The sequence below is a fragment of the Euprymna scolopes genome, chromosome 22 (assembly GCF_053919585.1).
Source record: "Euprymna scolopes isolate OS-2025 chromosome 22, ASM5391958v1, whole genome shotgun sequence".
Classification (NCBI taxonomy): Eukaryota; Metazoa; Mollusca; class Cephalopoda; order Sepiida; family Sepiolidae; genus Euprymna; species Euprymna scolopes.
The window spans coordinates 53580010-53600299 of NC_136503.1; the positions used below are offsets into that span (position 1 = coordinate 53580010).

The 20290-nt window shown below is 32.7% G+C and overlaps 1 protein-coding gene across 1 annotated transcript in view; it reads right to left on the reverse strand.

Annotated features, from left to right (window-relative positions):
• The window catches only part of LOC145243442 (uncharacterized), a 1410572-nt gene that overhangs the window by 1123660 nt on the left and 266622 nt on the right, over window positions 1-20290 (reverse strand). Inside the window, exon 2 of the mRNA XM_080106334.1 lies at window positions 16113-16253. Within this exon, the coding sequence (XP_079962460.1) occupies window positions 16113-16253 (141 nt within the window). The remainder of the gene's footprint in view (window positions 1-16112; window positions 16254-20290) is intronic.

Here is a 20290-nt window from a genome sequence, read left to right on the forward strand (position 1 = left end):
TATGATTTGGAAGATCATTAATGTAGATCAGGAAAAGAGTTGGGCCCAGGATGGATCCCTGAGGGACACCGGCATTAATACTGTGAGCTTCTGATTTTTGCCCCTCAACTACAACTCTTATGAACCTATCAGAAAGAAATGATTTAATAATTGAGAAGACTTTTCCAGCTATACCATAGCTAGCGATCTTATGAAGTAAACCTTTATGCCATACCCTATCAAAGGCTTTAGATATGTCAAGAGCAATTGCCCTAGAAAGATTGCCACCGTCGAGAGATTTGCTAATCCTATGCGATATAACTGTAAGGACATCTGCTGTAGATCTAGCAGAACGGAAACCATATTGAGTGTCACTAAGAAGGTTATTTTTGTTGAGATGTTTGATTACTTCTGTATTTAACACAGATTCTAGCAACTTACTCATGACGCACAGGAGACTTATTGGCCTGTACTGAGAGGGGGATGAGCGATCACCTGAATTCTTAAATACAGGGCATACTGATGAGATTTTCCAGGGAGATGGGAAACTATTCTCCTTAAGACAACGTTTAAACAGTTTTGTAAGTATGGGCGCTAATTCAGGTTGAAGTTTTTTGAGTACTATAATTGGAATACCATCAGGGCCAGTTGCTTTACTCGAATCAAGGTTTTCGATTAGCTTCGCAACATCACGTACAGATATACGTATATCACATAGCGTGTTTTCTGATACAGGAGGAAATATTGGGGGTTGGCGGTCTTGGTCGCAAAGGGTAGAATTAGCTGCAAAGTTCTTGACAAAGAGTTTGGCTTTGTCTGATGCTGACGAGATTACCTCAGGTCCATTGATAATAGTTGGGATGGAGCACACGCTTCTGTTCAGGATTCTGTTTGCTATTTGCCAAAACTGGTGGGAACCAAGCCGCTGCTCAGCTACTTTGGACTTAACAGATTGAGCATACAACACTCTTGCGTTCCTTATTACTTTCTTACAATGGTTGCTGGCAGTCCTGAAAACGGCTTTAGTTTCCATACATTTATTACGTTTGAAGCAGTGGAAAAAACGATTTCTGTGCGCAATGGCAGCAGCACATTCTGGAGAGAACCATGGCTGGCTGTTAGGTTTTTGCTGAAACTTTTTAGAGGGTATGAAATGGTCAATACCTACAATTAACCATTCAGTTAGGTCTAATACTATAGAGGACACATCCTTTTTAAACATGGAATGCAGAGGTAGATCAGATATAAATGTACGGAAGCTATCCCAGTCAGCCTTAGTATATCGATATACTGTACGATGAAGAGGTACGTCTGGGGACTTATTACATTTCATTTTTATCTTAATTGATACAACAGAGTGGTCGGAAGATCCAAGAGGCGACAGAACAGAAACTGAACATAGTTCAGGGAAAGTTGTGAGAAAAAGGTCTAGTAGGCTCGCATACTGGCCGTCATTATCGGGCACACGGGTAGGTTCCTGAACAATCTGAGTGAGGTCATAGGCAATGGAGAAATCATGACAGAACCTCCCCTCATCATCGGTCTTGTTTGAGTGGGTCAACTTTGATATATCTTTTAATTTAAACACGAAAAAAAAAACAATTGGGACGCTGAAAACGTACACAGTAAAACAATACGCTTTATTGTCGCGTTGATTATTTATTTGTAACGCAAATTAAAACAAAACATATTTTCGGGGTTATTTATTTATGTTGGTAGTGTAGAAGAAAATGTATGAATGTTTTTTTAGAAAGATGCATTAAAAATAGAGAATATTTTTTTAAAAATGAAGGCAGTAGGTAAATTGCCATTGTAAAATACTCTTATGGTTTTCAACGGGTAGATTTATTTGTAAGAAAATTGCGTTAAAATAACTTAAACGTAATACGGAAATGAACAATGTAAAAAAATGGAGAAAGTATTAAATATTGTTTATTTGGATAATTTAAACGCAAAAAATACAATTGGGACACTGAAAACGTACATAGTAAACAATAGGTTTTATTGTCGCGTTGATTATTTGTTTATATACGCATGCTCAACCGTAAGTCGTAAACCGGATGTTGGATTACAACACCTGTTACAAGGTCATTTGAGTTTTATAATTATATAGATTTACGTTTTAATTTGCTCTATCTGATATATTGAAGCATTTTATTTAGCTGGGATGGTCTGATATGAAAATATTAATTCCCGAAAGTATTTTGCAATACTTGAAACCACAAGATTAATTAATCGGTGATCTATTTCATCTCCTTATTCTGATATATATATATATATATATATATATATATATATATATATACTAGCTGTACCCAGCCACGCGTTACTGTGACTCAGTTTGTTTAAATGGAACAAAAAAAATAAGACAAAACGTTTATGTTCTCAAATATTTATGGTGTCCCTTTTTTTTTTAGAAATTATAACTATTCCTCTTGTGCTTACATCCCATATCACGGACAAAACAAACATAGCCGAAATCATTTTTTCGTTGAATCATGGAAGACTTGAAAAATTGTGACGTGATAATTGGGTAGATAACATTGCTTATTGTTGAAATTGACAAAAAATGTAAATAGTTATTTTTTTTAAAATTAAGTATTAACTTTCCGGTTGGCCAAATTTTTATCGGTCGAGTTGTACAATAAACACCCCGGGTATATATTTTTTTTGGTACTCTTGCAGAATTTGACCCGGATCATCAGGATTTTTCATCAATTATTCAATTATTCGGGCTCCACTGGCAGTCACCGGATTAAGTCGAGCAAAGTAACAGACGCAGATGAATATCAAAACAAACAAACCGGACAAAAATAAAACAAAAAAAAAAAACAAATAAATAAATTTAAAAAAATAACAAAAACCTACTGTAAATTTACTGAATTTATATAGATTTATTTTTCTAAAAAAATTGCATTTTTTATTGTCATTTACTTTTATTGTTCTTTTCAATTGTTTATCAACAAAATTTGTTGTTTTCCCTAATAAAGATGAATTTATTTTACCGGAAATTGTTAGGTGAAATTTTTTTCCAGAAAAAAAAGAAAAGTTTTTTCAAGAAAACTTGCATTTTTTTTTAAAAGAAAATTGGCAGTAAACGTTTTTTTGTAAACTATTTTTTTGTAAGAAAAGATGAATGCTTTTTATGAAAACCGTAAATTGTTAGGTAAAAGTATAGAACAAAATTTTTGAGAGAATTTACAAATTATTTTTGTCAACCGATGTTATAAACATAAACAGAAAAAATACCCCCCTCATCCAAGAAATAATTAAAATATTACATTTTTGTATACAAAAACAAAAAAAAAAATGTCGATTCAGGGTTTCAACATTTAAACAACATTAAGCTTCATCGGGCAATTGCCAGCCGAGCCCTAACAATAAATGACGAAAAATTCCCGAGGATTCGGGTCGAATTCCGCAAGAGTATCATTCTTTTCTAATTTCGTCCCCCTCTCCCAATTTTAGGAGGGGATTATTAGCGATTGTAAACTAACAAATTTTACCAACATGCAAAATGTTCAATATTTACACATTTTTAAGGGGTGCTCAATGCGAAATTTTATATTTGAGTTTTAGCCGGGGAAAATCTGCGCAAAAGTGTGAAAATTAAAAAAAAATGGAATTTGCCAGCTGAAAGTCGAACGCCAGCATTACGAATATACATGTATAACGTAATAGCTATTGGCGCATGTTTTAATTTTTTAGCCGTGTAGCAAACATGTCTTCATAGGTCAGGCATTAACTTCAATGAAAAAGTAAATCGTAAGCTAAAAGTTTTGGTTTCGATTCTCAGTGGTGGCGCACGTGTCATTTTTTCTTTTAACTTTATAAATCACTACTATATATTAGGTCCAATATGATGTAATAATGAATACGAAATCTGCATATTTAACGACCGGGCAATGCCAGTCATCCTGCTAATGTATATATATATATATATATATATATATATATATATATATATATATATATAACGATTACTATCTTTAGCTTTGTTTTAAAATTTTATCTTGTTTTGTAGTTGATTATTGATTAATCAATTACAAAACAATTATGTCTTAATACGTTTCGGCATCAAACAATTGTTAAGAATGGTTTACAATGTTTTAAGTCAGATAAACAAAACCTCGTTCTGTATATATATATACACTAGCAGAGAGACCCAATCTTGCCCGGGATTAAATGATGATCAATAAATATTTCACACTCATATTTTTATTGTCATCCAAATCGGTAAAATCGCCTATTTTTTCAATCAAATCGATTGATTATCTCCTCTAGTTTGGTATCCATCGCGGTGCATATGCCTTTCGCAATTACTTAGTTCACAATTGATTGTAGTCTACATTGCACTGTAGAGAACCTACTGTTGATTTTATAAAATCATTTTTTTTATATATATTATTGCTTGAATTAAAATTTAAAATTTAAAAGTCAAGAATCTAAACAGAAATATTCATTTAGAACGCGCCCCTGTCATATAAAAAAACTACTCTTGATTTTATATATCGGGCCTTTCGGTTTCTGTTGTAATAAAAATTCTCAAATGCACTTGTACTGTTAGGCTGAATAAGGTGTAAACTTTAGTGTAAATCGCCTGTTTCTTCTTTCGTCGGATTATTTCGAATATTAATTATTGATACTTATCGATACACGCCTATGTAAGAGTACTGGCAGGTACATGAAGTACATTCGTGCGAAATTTCATTACTATCGGTCCAGTCGTTTTGGAGTCCATAAAGAACAAACTCTCACACACACAAGTCGCTTTATATATATAAAAGGAACTTTGTGTGTGAGAGAGTTTGTTCCCGACGGACTCCAAAACGACTAGGCCGACAAAGTTTATATTATATATATATATATATATATATATATATATATATATATATATATATATATATATATATATATAAGGAACGCTGTGTGTGAGAGAGTTTGTTCACTATGGACTCAAAAACGACTGGGCTGATAGTAATGAAATTTCACGCGAATGTACATGGAAAATTATATATATATATATATATATATATATATATATATATATATATATATGACTACTTTATTCAATCAGATAAATTAATATACGAAAGTATAATTTATGAATAAACTTTAAGTATTTACTTCAACAGTGCTGAATACATAGGTACAGCTAGTTAGTAAGTTATAAAAATATATATGGCAATTAAGCTACACAGGATATTCCGCATTTCATTCATTCTTACTATATATATATATATATATATATATATATATATATATATATATATATATATATATATATAATTGCATTGATTCTTAAATAAGGATTAGTATATATTATAGGAAAATATATTTCTATATAAATATATAATTTTCCAAGATCCAAACATCAAGTTTTCTCAGATGGTCATTTATAACTTTTCAAAAGGTAGCCATTACAATATTGCTTCGAATTGCGACTAACCTATAGCCTATATATATATATATATATATATATATATATATATATATATATATATATATATATATATATATATGTATATATATATATATATATATATATATATATATATATATACACACACACACATATATATATATATGACTTTTCTAGTAAAAAATCAATACTCCATGGAATGCTGAGTATTTTGCCGATACTCTGCAAGAAAGGGAGGAGATTTTGATATGAAACAATAAAAAAAGAGAAAGTTGATTCTGACACAGAATAAATGTACAAGCGCGGAAACGAAATTGAAGAGAGATTAAGTTTGAATATGAAATTAAAAAAAAGGAAATTTGATAGATTATAAAGATAGAAAGAAAAGATGTACACAGAATAAATATATTATGACAAGAAGCACAGAAAATAAAAGTTAATACGTCGAATCTTGGAGAGAGAATGGCAGAAACGTTGAGTGGATAGGAAGGCCCGAGATGGAGAGGAAGCGGAAGAGGAGAAGGAAGAGGCGGGAGTAGCAGAAGGAGTGAAAACTTAATGCATCCATTTCTATTATGTAAATAAATATTTTATTCTTTGATTTTTGCTGTTTGTTTTCCGATTGCGACTGGCGTTCTTAATAGAGGAATGCTAGAATTCAAAGCGCAACTCTTGAAAATATCAATTGCTTCGGATGACGTCTCTCTCTCTCTCTCTCTCTCTCTCTCTCTCTCTCTCTCTCTCTCTCTCTCTCTCTCTCTCTCATTCGCCGGTGCTAATGTCAAGATTGGCTTGCCTCTTCAGAAATGGTTTCAATAAAAGGCATTTACTTGGCAATTAAAGTTTTATTTATCTGCCACTTTAATCAGTGTTTCGCAGTTCTAAAGGAAGACCAATCACATTAAATAGACTTTGCTATTTACTAGTCATTTAGTCCAATTTCAAAAGCAAAAATAAAAAAAACAGACACAAATATGTATATATACAGACGTATATACCTATCCATATATTATATATTTACGTATATATGCGTAGATAGTAGATATGATATATGCATAAATAATATTTATGCATCATAATATATATACACACATATATATGCACACATAATATATCGATATATATACACAAACATAATACATAGACGTATATATGCATGCATAATATATGTGTATGTATATGCATACATTATATATATACCTACTTATATATGCATACATGATGTATATGTATGCACATATATACCTATTTATATATGCATATTATATATATATATATATATATATATATATATATATATATGTGTGTGTGTGTGCGTATGAACTTAAAATAGAAATAAAGAAACAAAATCCCTGACGATTCGTCTGTTCAATGGGTTTTATTCGAATGACAGTTTGGGAATATGATGTGTATACCTTCAGCTTCCAGTTAGTGCCGGATATTCAGGATAGAACTATTGATCGTTTTCTCGCCGTCTTTTTGTAGTCATTCCTTTCGCAAATTAGTTGTAGGCTCTTTAATTGTGGAGCATTGCAGTGTGGTCTCCAGATAATATCATGTCCTCTGGAGAGAATACGTGCTGTTTCGGGGCCAACCTCTCGACAGTTTTTATACGTACCGGTTCCCTAGCTAATGTAAGGCCATATTATACGAATTGCAAGTAAACGAAATGTTCAAATCAATAAACAAAATGGACGGTTAATAATATAATGGTGTTATGTCGTTTAACAGATAGCGTTTCCAGTGACAAATTTAAAGTTTAACACTTCCCTCTAAATAACGCGTTAAGATGCACACCTATCGAGAGAGAGAGAAAGAAAGTATATAAACATAAATAAACAAATAAAAAGTGGACAAAATAAATAAAATAAGATATAAATAACTAATTAAATAAAAAAAATAAATATTAAATAAAAAATATACAATAAAATACAAATTTAAATAAGTAAAAATGTGTATGATATACATATATATATTACTTGCTAAACGCCTGACGTTGCTAGGTCACTGAATACGCTTAAACATGCTAGGTCAATGAATACGCTTAAACATGCTATTTTAATTTATACAGATTGCGTATCCTCTATGGAATATTATATATTACAAGGAATACTTTGCCCGGTGAACTAATTCGCAAATAAATAAATAAATAAAATAAATAATAATGATAATGTAGCGTATCAAATTCCGTCTGTGTTTGTTTGCAACATCACGTCAGCTGATGTTTGGTCTTGACGATGAATGCCTTGAAAACTCACTTCTGATTAATGTTTAGTCTTAAAATCCGCAAATAAATGATTTGCGGCGATTTAAAATGGTACTCTTGTTTTGTCATTAATTGAATTCATTAATAAAAGTAAAATAAAATAAAGTTGTGAGGTACACCCGGGCTTGAACACAGGATCATTTGATCTGTAGCCGAATGCTCTACCACTGCGCTAGGTTTCTAGTTATCAGCAAATCTATGTTTTTTCTAGGAATAAATTATTTGTTGAGATTTTATTATTTCCCTTGCCGATGCAACCTTAAATATTTCGCTGTAAAAATTTTTTTGGATCCTTAAGAAAGAAAGACTATTTTTTGCGTCGGATTTTTTCGATTTTCGATACTTAGCGGACGAATATCTGCATAAAACATATCTAAGTACACTGTTAGATAACTACTGCAGTGTTTTTAAAAATTGTGGTTTTGTCTAAAAAGAAAAACGTACATGTGCAGAACATGGACTGCGCTGAAATAATAACATTATTTAATAATAACCTTATTTTAAAAACCCACTCTTAACCAGTGGATAAGAGGAGATTTCTTTCTTTTTTTTTATTATTCTGAACTTTTACCAACAGCATACGGCATAACCAGGTAAACACACCGGTTTTCGCCAGATCAATGAAATTAAGCTACGATGACCCCGGCCAGTACTAGAGGAGTGACCATTTGAGAATATTAAGCGCTGTATGTGCTCTCTGCTTATCTAAGCATTGTTTCAAGTCGCACTGAACTTATATATACTTGCAACTCGAATTAAAACAGTGCCGCCTCAGGAGAGGTGTAGTTGAAGATTGCGCCACTGTTACCACAAAATTTTAACGCGCAGACACCCTTCAGTGGGTATCCATAATCTGTCAAGACTAAACGGAGCTAGACTTTTACCTAACAATTTAACAAATAAAACATGCCATAGAAATTGAATTTACCTTGAAAATTCTGTCTAAAAGTAGCACGGTTCGTATACTTCATGAGACCACCCCCACTCAAAAAAAAGGAAAGAAAGACCCTAATACCCTAGTGAATGCTGAAACTACATTAACCAGAGTGTAGATAGATTTGTTTTAGTCTCCGGGTTCATAGAATGACCAGCAGCAACTTACAACAGATGACGAATGCGATGCCTCTGCTCAGTCTCAAGAGACAAGGGATACCCTCTATAAGGGTAGCTGTTGGTGCAATTGTGAGGCAAGAGTAGCGCAATCCCAACCACACCTCTCCTAAACCGACATGGCTTGAGTCCAATGGCAGAGAAAGGTGCTAGACGACATGAAACAATACTGAGATAAGCAAGAAGAACACATCATCTGAAATTCCCAAATGGTTACCCATTTTGATACTGACCAGGCTCAACGTTGCTTAACTTCTCGTAATCTAACGGGAATCGGTGTGACAACGTGATTTATGCCGTATATATGGAAAATATAACTGTGGAATTTCCACAGGTCTCAAGATTTTTTTTTAATAATTCATTCATGACCTTTCCGTAGGAGTTTACTTCTACTAGGGAGTTTATAAACTATGAGCATGATTACGTTCTTGTGTCTGAAAGGCCAAGCATTTAAATGTTGTTTCTGTCCGACTTGTCAGCGGACAGTGAAGCAATCATTCCAAAATGTAATTGTCTCGAAGAAAACCGTTTCAATGGCTTGCTTCCAAATCAATGTCAGACGTGGTGACAAATTCAAGATAGAGACAAAGAAACGTCAAATTTAATAGAAAACCAAAACAAATAATTAAGGTTTCACTTCTAATATTATGTTCCAATGAAGTTTGGCAATCTCTGTATAGAATTTTATAATTTAATTTTGGTTAATTAATATTACTATTAGCAATAATACGATTCCTCTCGTCGAATAATTTTACTAATGTACAGCGTAGAATGATAAAAATCTCGCCCTAAAGAAAACAACACTACAGCTTAATTTGAAAACTTTTAAAACTTTGAAGATGTGAGGTGGCATGATGCTTCACTTAAGACTATAGCTGTGGCCGGAAACTTTATTTTCATCATCCTAGCCACGCCCTCAAGCGTTGAACTGTCATGATTTGCGTTTTGAGGGTGTTGGCAATGGTTCTGTTATCATAACTTGGATCAGTAAAGAGCATGAGTTATATAGTGGCGCATCTCCGATCTCACTCGTTGAATATTGTGTCACTTTCAGACATGATAGAAGGCTCCTATCGCTCTTAGAATTTTTGCACATCTGGCCAACTAGTAGATGGTCTACAACAAAAAAAATAAAATCGGTTTTCATCAAACGGAAATGGAATCATATCGTCTTTTAGATAGCAACAATTTTAAAGTCAAGCCAGAATTCACCTTTTAAAAATTTCTTGAACAGCCCTATCAACATTTTTCAATAAGGGTGCCTTAAGTAGTAAACAATACTTATTCCACCCAGAAGCCGAGAGACAATGACCTGGGGCAGTGAACCTCTTTCTACTATCCAGGACCATTCCTCCGACAGATGCAAGGTCATTCTTTATTAAAAAATGGTTACGATTCTGTCAGACTGTGTCAGGGACGTAACTTCGACTGGCATAAGTATATATTCTACTCAGGCGGTTCCCAGTAACTATAGTTTCAGATTCAGACAGACAGATGCCAAATATACATTAGTAATAAATTTATTTGCCTCTTAAGCATTTTTATCATTTTTTCCCCTAAAATATAACTTACATGGCTACTATAATAGTAATATGAGTTTTTAATGTGAATATTGTTGTATAAATGATGCGTTTTACAATTATATATCATTATATAAGTGGGTGATAAACATTTACAAGGTCGCCTCATATTTAGATTTTTACTAGCTATGAAACTTTCAGTAGTTAGATGGTTAAAATAATGCCGACTTCAAACTGTTCCTATTATTATATACAGTTCACATCCTGGCTTAGTTTCATTTTATATTTTCTTTCACATACTAGCTACATAACATTATATATATATATATATATATATATATATATATATATATATATATATATATATATTATATACAGTTCACATCCTGGCTTAGTTTCATTTTATATTTTCTTTCACATACTAGCTACATAACATTATATATATATATATATATATATATATATATATATATATATATATATATATATATATATATTATATACAGTTCACATCCTGGCTTAGTTTCATTTTATATTTTCTTTCACATACTAGCTACATAACATTATATATATATATATATATATATATATATATATATATATATATTATATACAGTTCACATCCTGGCTTAGTTTCATTTTATATTTTCTTTCACATACTAGCTACATAACATTATATATATATATATATATATATATATATATATATATATATATATATATATATATTATATACAGTTCACATCCTGGCTTAGTTTCATTTTATATTTTCTTTCACATACTAGCTACATAACATTATATATATATATATATATATATATATATATATATATATATATATATATATATATATACAGTTCACATCCTGGCTTAGTTTCATTTTATATTTTCTTTCACATACTAGCTACATAACATTTTATATATATATATATATATATATATATATATATATATATTAGTATTGGGACGATTAATCGGTATCGGGAATCGGAATAATTGGAGCTTTTTGTGTATCGGAAAAATGTAAGCCTATTTTCCGATGCCAAAAACCAATTCTTTAAGTTATCGTTTTTATTTGATTTTAGTTAAACTAAAATCTTTCACTACGTGTAGTAATAATAAAATAATAAATATTTATAGATTTAAACTTCCAGTAAGACTAAAATCTTTGGATCATCCCCCATAAGCATGTTTTTAAGATTGAGAAAATATAGACACATTTAAGATGTGTTTTTACGGTAATCGGGACAAAATAATAATTTTATAGTTAAATATTTAGTGATTTATAAAGAATCGGAATCTGTAAAAATATTGGATCGTCCCATCACTAATACATACATATATCTATAATATAAAGCTGAATGTCTGTGTGTGTGTCTGGTCACGAATAGGCTCCTATATGGTTGACTATTATAGAAAACTGATCACATATAATGATAGAAGATGTATCGAGACACAAGAATGTGTATGCTTGATCTGGCAGAACGGTGGTTCATTAAAATTGTGGGGTCTGCGTTCGCGCCTGGTCCACAAAGTATGGAAATAAAAAATTTGAAAATTAAAAAAAACGTTTACAAGTGTTTTTGATATAGATGTACATAAGAATACTTTGATAAGTATGTTTTAACTTAAATAGGGATGGTATAATAAAATTGTGGGGTCTGTGTTCGCGCCTGGCCTTCATAGAATAGAAATCGGCACAAACTTTTATAAAGACTTTTCATATCTATCTGCGTAAGTATACTTTGATAATTATGTTTCAGTTTGAAGAAATATGGTATAATAAAATTATGGGGTGTTCGTTCACGCCTGACCTCCATAGAATGGAAATATGTCACAAAGTTTAACAAGTTTTTTAATATAGATCCACAGAACATTGTGATAAGCGTTTCAGTGTGAATAGGTATAGTATAATAAATTATGGGGTGTATCTATTTTATTTTTACTTTCATCATATTTTGCTTTGGTTTTGATACACCTAAATTCGAAGCTATCTCTTTACAACCCTTCCTTTTCATAACCTATCATACTTTGATAAATCAGAGTCCATTTTCTGTAGGCTGTTTTTGAACCCAGTCAACGACGGGTAATTTTGCTAGTATATATATATATATATATATATATATATATATATATATATATATATATATATATATATATATATATATACACACATTAGAATTGGGACGATTAATCAGAATCGGAACATTTGGTGAAATCGGAATCAGAAAAAGTGTTTCGCTTTTCCTATGTCAAAACGATTCTTTTATCATTTGTATTTGATTTTATTTAAAGCAATATCTTCCACTGTTGTTAATAATGATAACAATAATAAAAATCCATTGATTTTAAACTACCAGTAAAACTAAAAGCGATGTATCGTCCTCCACACGTGTATTTTTACGTTTAGGAAAATATATGCATATTTAACATGCGGTTTTACTCTATAGTTAAATATTTAAAGATTTATAGAGAATCGAAAATTGTATCGGAATCAGAAAAATATTGAAATCGTTCCGTCAGTAATATATATATATATATATATATATATATATATATATATATATATATATATATATATATATATAATACTTAGATGACCCATGGACATTCCATAGTGTTTTCTACATCAATCTATATAATACACTGTTAATACTAATATTCCTTTTGAAGTAATAAATATCTGTCGGGATCAAATTAAGTATTTTTTAAAAAAATCTTTTTCTTCATCCATAAAATAATTGTCATTGTCAACGACTCATCTAACTACAACAACTGTCAACAATTTCCCTTACTCCCTATCTTTGGCTAAATCTAAACGAAAATTCCATGAACGAAGTTTCTTTCCTAGAACCACACGTACGTTGAACTCAGTACTGCGGGGCTGCTTCTTAGCTGATCATTACATGGTCACTTTCAAGTCTAATGTAAATAAGCTCTTCTTGTAGCCGTCCTCTTAAATAATTAAACACTTCACAAATTCTACCATTACCGATTATCACAGAGTTGTCTGACCAGCCACCTGACACCACTTACCCGCTATCCTCAAGTGGCTTTTGGTCTTTTATAAGCGGTGCTTGTCTAGTAAAACATAATAAAACGAATATATCTCTCCATATATTTATTTGAATTTTTAGCAGTTAGATTCTTTTGAAAACAATAAATATATTTATCTTCTTACCTAAAATATGATTTTCAAATAATAATAATGTCACATTCTTTTTTTTTTTTTTGAAACTCACTTATTAAAAAATGTAATACTTTAGTTGACGGAATGTCATGTGATGTTGGAATAATTCATTTTAAAATAGGTAGAGTCGGATTTTTTTTTTTTTTACGTTAGCGACATAAGATCAAACATCAATCACTATCTGACCGGATGATCTCATTGCGTGTGTGTCTGTGTGGGAAAGGTGATAATGTACGTGCGGACATGAAATTGCTTCAGGGAATGATTATATTGGTGGAATTCGTCTTTGCGAAACTCGGGCATCTTTTTCAAAACATTGTTTTATTGTTACTCAGAATCACATTCTTGATCCGAGTCAATGATAAAATGATCAATAATAAAAAAGGTTACTAGAAATATGGAATTTATTGAACATCGTATTTGTTTCTCGATTATATAGATTGATAGGAGTGGATAAAAACTCAGACGTCGACTAAGTATATCTGGATGATGAAGCTATTGAGATTGTCGAGAGGTTTTGTGATCTTGGTGATAATATTAGAGCGCAAGGAAGAGCAGGTGTTTGTGTGATTGCAAGAGTTAATAGTAGAGGCTATAAGTTAAAGAAAACGTCTGCCATTTACTAACCAGCAGAACGTTACCACTGTTGACAAAGAGGGGAAAGAGCCTATGAAGTATGTGTACGCAGTGTGAGGATTTAAAAATATGAAATCTGGACAGTGGGTGCTGAGATCAGTGACGCACAGAGAACTTTTTCAGGGTAGATGTTCAAGTAAATAAAAAAAAAACGGCGAAAATATAGTAATAAACATAAAGTCCAGTCCACTTGGTAGGGCACTGGCCTAAAATACAGGAGTAAAAGGGGCAGATGCTTGGGCACCCCTAGCAGCCCCTAGTCTGCACTTTCCCAGCTGAGATGATGCATTGCATGGATAGAAATGATATCTGCACGAAAGGATAGGAGTATAATGTGAGTCGTGAAGACAAGCTTTGTTCTGATAACTCTAAAGGAAGATTAAATCTGAACATTCGTATTATTTGGATTCGTTGGACTATTGTTGCCATCTTGGATGTTATTTTAACAACGTTTCAGCAGAGACCTACACTCTGTATAGAGAACACATAAGGAGATTGGAAGCCGTCCAACAAAGACAGCTGAGAAAGATCATGAAGATCAAATGGAGTGACTACACACCAAACACGGAAGTTCTCAGGAGAGCAAACCTAGATAACGTGGAAGCTATCCTTGCTATTATGCAACTACGATGGACCGGGCACATTGTCAGAATGGAAGACAATCGAATTTCAAATATGATCTTCTCTGAGGAACTGGAAAATGAAACCCGCAAGGTAGGAGGTCAGAAGCTTCGCTATGAAGATGTAACAAAGCGCCACCTGAAGGCAATGAACATCAATGTTGAGAGTTGGGAGGAACAAGCCAAAGAAAGGAGTGGTTGGCGAAACAGTCTCCACAAAGGGAAGGAAGAAATAGAGAGAAAGATTGAAGAAGCCTTAGAGCTGAGACACTATAGACGACATAAACCCGGCACCCATATATGCAGTGCCTGTGACCGGATGTTTCACACAGAAAGAGGAATATGCGAACACCTAAGGATAAAGCATTGCCCCGACTAGTCATCGTCAAGACTGACGGACTGCATGATGATGATGATGATGATGATGATGATGATGATATAACATCCGCCCTTCTTCAGGTGTATCTTGTCGAACTCGGGGATGTTTCTGTTAAACTATGGAATTTTGGTGGAATTTCGAATGGAACCTTTTATTTACTCCATGGGGAGTAGCATGCTCTTGTTCCGTCAGCCATGACTGGATAGAAGTCTTAAGTAATTCACAATTGTAGTTTTAGGTGGCGCACAGTGAGAATTGAAGTTTCAACCTTCAGGAGAATATCACTTTTACAATTGATTTTTCAAAATACTCTAACCACTGTGCTTATGTCCTTATCAAGTTCGATAGAAACATTCTCGAGTACACCAAGATACACCTGAAGAAGGTTGGAGGTTATTTCGCCTGAAACCTTGTAAAAAAATGGCACTCAAGATGAGAACAGTGGTCTGAAGAATCCAAATAATACGAATAACTAATCCTCATCTAAAAAATTCAGAAACGTAAATGTAGACATTATAGATAGATGTTTGCATAAGAGCAAACTTCGATAGTATGGCGATGTTGAAGAAATAGATAAGTGTTTTGGGGTTAGTAGATGCACAAGAATTGAGACAGCAGGTTCACTTCATGGATCTAGGGGGGTGGAAGGTAACAATGGATTTGAGATAAAAAGGGATGAATAACGATTCAGCCATGCACAGGTTAGTTTGGAAGCTAATTTCTAAAAGAAATTAAATTCATAGCAACATATAAAATGGACGTTAAACCTAATATGATAATAATAATAATAATAATAATAATAATAATAATAATAATAATAATAAATTAAAATATTTGTTTCAAATTAAACGTACCAATTACTTGTTCAGTGGTACTAATCCTTGTATAGTTTGCTACTCAGCATTTTGGTTTAGTTTTTATGTTTTTAATAGCCATAATGTATCCTTCTAACTAGAAATGTTCACAAGTGATAAATGTAATCTTATTTACCTGCCATAGGGTCCTAGTGGACCACAGTCCACAACATGTTTTCCTTTGGTCCAAGGCCTTGTGTCAAATACAGGTGAGAGCCACACCTCAAGATTAATCACTGTATACTTGATATTTTCTTTACAAGATTTCCAGCCCATTCTGAAAAAGAGAAAAATACAAATATTATTTAATCATCCGGAAGTATGATATCATAAATAACTGCATAGTTGCAGCTGAGAAATATATAGATTTATATATATAAGTTTATGAGGAGAAAATACGACAGAGTGCTCGATTATTAAAAAAGAAAACAAAAATCTAATATTTATTTATATGTATTACAAAATACATTAAATACCATTTTGTGTTATATATATTCCCACAAAAACATCTGGCCTTGATGGAATAGAGACTAAAACTTGCTGTTATGATTTCAATTGATCTGAAATAACAGCAAGGGGAGACTTGATTCCAAATATTTCTCATATGTTATATCTCCCCTCTTTTAGAAATAGGATACGATTATGAATATCTCCAGTATCAAGTAAGCCTTATATACTGAAATTTACTTTATGTATAAAGACCAAAGAGGGGAGATATAACATATGAGAAATTTTTCAAATCAAGTCTTATCTTGTTATTTCATATCATTTGAAACCATAGCAGCAAGTTTTAGTCTACCCTTCATCAAGGCCAGTGTTTTGGGGGAAATATCAGATATTTTATAATTCATGTGCAAAACTAGGAAAACAAATGACTATAACTGAAAAATTTTATGGCAGTAAACAAAAAAGCCAAAAATAATCTCTGGATGATCCCCTTAATGTGCGACCATAAGGGGACATGTCATGTAGCCCACTTCACGACTCAAGTAATTACATTTCCAATGAGCCTTCATTTGTTAAATTCTGATCAATAGTCGCTAAGATTTGGAACTTAAAAGGACTTATATTTTCAAAATTAAAAAAAAGAACCTATATTTTCAAACCAATAAAATATGCCCAAATTTGCCTACGTTTGTATATATAGTGTCCTGGTAGGTTAGCTTCGGGAATTTTGCTTGGGGTTCTGTTTTTTTTTTTTTTTTTGCTTGGTTGTCTCCCCTGTGGCCTTGCTAAGCTACTAATATGTATAACAAAAAACATTGCGTATACATATTATATACTAACCGGGGGGGGGCATTCGGCTTTGCTTGGTCGTAAAATACGCTTGAATATAATATTTTCATTCATCCAGATTTCAAATATTTTATTATAGAGTCGTGATTTCAAAAGTAAAAAAAAAATGTATTTGGGTGCCATCAGCTAGAATCGAAACGACAACACAACTGTAGCATTCAAAGCTGGTAACGTACCACTGTACCAACGTGACACACATATGAACTGATTAAAAATAAACTAAGTTAAATGTACAAAATGTATAACGACTTTTTTAATTGAGACCCCATTTTGACCCCTTAAAAACTATTTTAACCGGCTAAAGACCCATAAAAGAACGGTCCATTAAAAAAAATACAATCATTTGAGGCCTCTAGTGCCGCTCTGCGACTTTTAGTTTCGAAAGAGATAGAGTTTCAAAATATGGAGACAGCCAGACATAGTGCCTTTCATATATTCGATATACATTATACGTGTGTGTGTGTATATATATACAAAAGGCAAATGAACTCTTTTTCTGGGTCAACGGCCAACTAACACCTTGTATATTTGTGTGTGTATTGGGGTGGAGAGGGCTCCCGTAAGCCGTGGTGAAGGCAACCTTTCTAGGAGAAGCAAATCTCTGATTTAAAAAACCATAAAGCGGAAGACCAGTACCCGCATTAAGCTGGTCTGCAGTTTAATTTGTTGCTGGCTATCTTGCTCTTGCTTGTTGCTGGATCTCAACATTTTGAACCGAGAGAGAGAGACTTAGCTGTCGTACAAAGCTAAGACTCTGTAACATCATATTTGTATAGATACTCCCTCAGACATTTGGGCTCCTGGATTTTAAATGTCTGAGGGAGTGGCACTCGTATGACAAGACGCTGCAATCATCATATATATATATATGAATACACATTTGCATATTATATTATACATACATATACATGCACTATATATATACCTTAGAGTGTGTGACATATATATATATATATATATATATATATATATATATATATATATATATATATATACACACACACAGCCATACATATATACGTAAAGTTTTGTTTATAAAAGTGCATCTACACTAACGTAAAGGCTACAAGAATACTAAAAAATATATAAAATAATGTTATTTCATGCAAAACAATTCAACGACAAAATTATTGTTTTACTTTGTATTGATTGGTTAAGTGTCACATTAGTTGCCGCCATTGGTTATAATGGTGTTTTCCAAATTTCCATTATTTTACAAATCGAAAATCATATATTAAACGCCCATAGATATTCAACGTGAACATCGTTATTATTGAAAAAAAAAAATACCTAATACAAAATTAATGCCATAGTCTCATTCTTTAAAGTTGTACTTGAGAAAAGTTGTGTTTGATCTTGGTATGAGTTTTTATTTTTTAATTGTATCCTCGGACAAAGTGACAGGAGGAAGAACTGAAACACTACGTTTATAAGATTGAAGACTAGTAAGCATACTCGACATCATCGGTGACTGATCAAAAACTACTTCTGATCCCCAAACTACATATCAATATTTTTTTTTTTTTTTAATCTTTATAATTTATATTTTCAAATTCTATTTTCAAGTAATAACGAAAATACATATGAACGTCCATCACAAATTCAGATTTCACAATTTTATTGCAGGGTGGAACTGTAAAAATGTCGTTCTAAAGGAAACAACACTACAGCTTTAATTTAAAACTTTTATTCAATAAATCAATTCAGATAACTTGATTATGTAGTAGAACTGACCTCTATTCAATGTAGCCGCCTTCAGCCTCAATAACCGATTGATACGGGCCCACAACTGGAAGCATGCCTTTTCTACAAGTGCTGGCAGGAGATCCGCGGATGGTAGCAATCAGGCTGGCTTTGATCTTGTTGGAGGTCATGTTGGTAATGTTCTCGATGTATTCTTAGAGTGTCTATGTGTTCTTAGAGAAACAGGTGTGTGTCACACTGAAGTGTCAGCGATAGTTCTGTCTCACTGATTGTGGTTTTTCTAACAAATTTAGGATCAAAAAGGCTTCCCTGTAATTGTCAACAGTCTGTCAATTAATAATTTTTAGAAAGGAAAATGAAGTCGATCCTCTTATTTCATGAAGGAGTTTCAAAAAGAAACATTCACGGTAACTGGGGTGCATGCAGTAAACTCTTTCTATTGTAGTGTCAAATTTGACACCTGAATGATCCTCAATATTAGATCCTCGTTTTCTCCTGAGTCATATGTTGTGACTATATGTGTAATAAGATGGAACCTGATTATAAATTAGAATTTTTGAAAAATTATCTCGTTCACACAATTTAAAAGTGCAGTAAGAGGGTGACTTAGGTAGCATTTAGGGCGACTTAGGTAGCATTTTCGTATGCCAAAATGCTTCATTAGTGCCGATATATCAAGTAATGTCATAACTAATATTTTTTTCTAAGACAAACATGGCGGCATTATATCCCTTATTTATATATTTGCAAACATATTTAATAGACTTTACAGAATTAAAAAAAATAAACATTGATTCGGTGAGCATTTTTTAAATTACATTTTCACCTCAAACAAGGCACATTGACACTTAGGTGTAGGGGGCTACTATCAGCGGCAGCAACTACTGGGACACTATGTTGGGATTTGGGCAGCAAGACGTCGATTCACGTCACATGTCAGTACAGTTAGGGAAGCAGGGACCTGAAATGGAATTCCAGAGTCTAGCGGTTCTTGGGAAGAAACTACTGGAGTAGAAATATCTTTTACATCTAGGGATCTCTACTGTGTGGGGGTGGGATTTAGCTGCCTGTCGGATTTGTCGAGGGTGTCTACATCGTGGGGGAACAAGTGTCTGCAGTTCGTCAGAGCATTCACCATTAAAATGCTTGTAGAACAGGCAGAGGGATGCAACGTTTCGTCGATGAGACAGGGGCTGAAGCCTAGATGCCAGGTCAGGGCCTATTTGATTGGCGACTCTCTTTTGAACCTTGTCTAGAAGCGAGAGACTAGCAGCAGATGCACCAGCCCAAATGTGACAACAATACTCCATACAT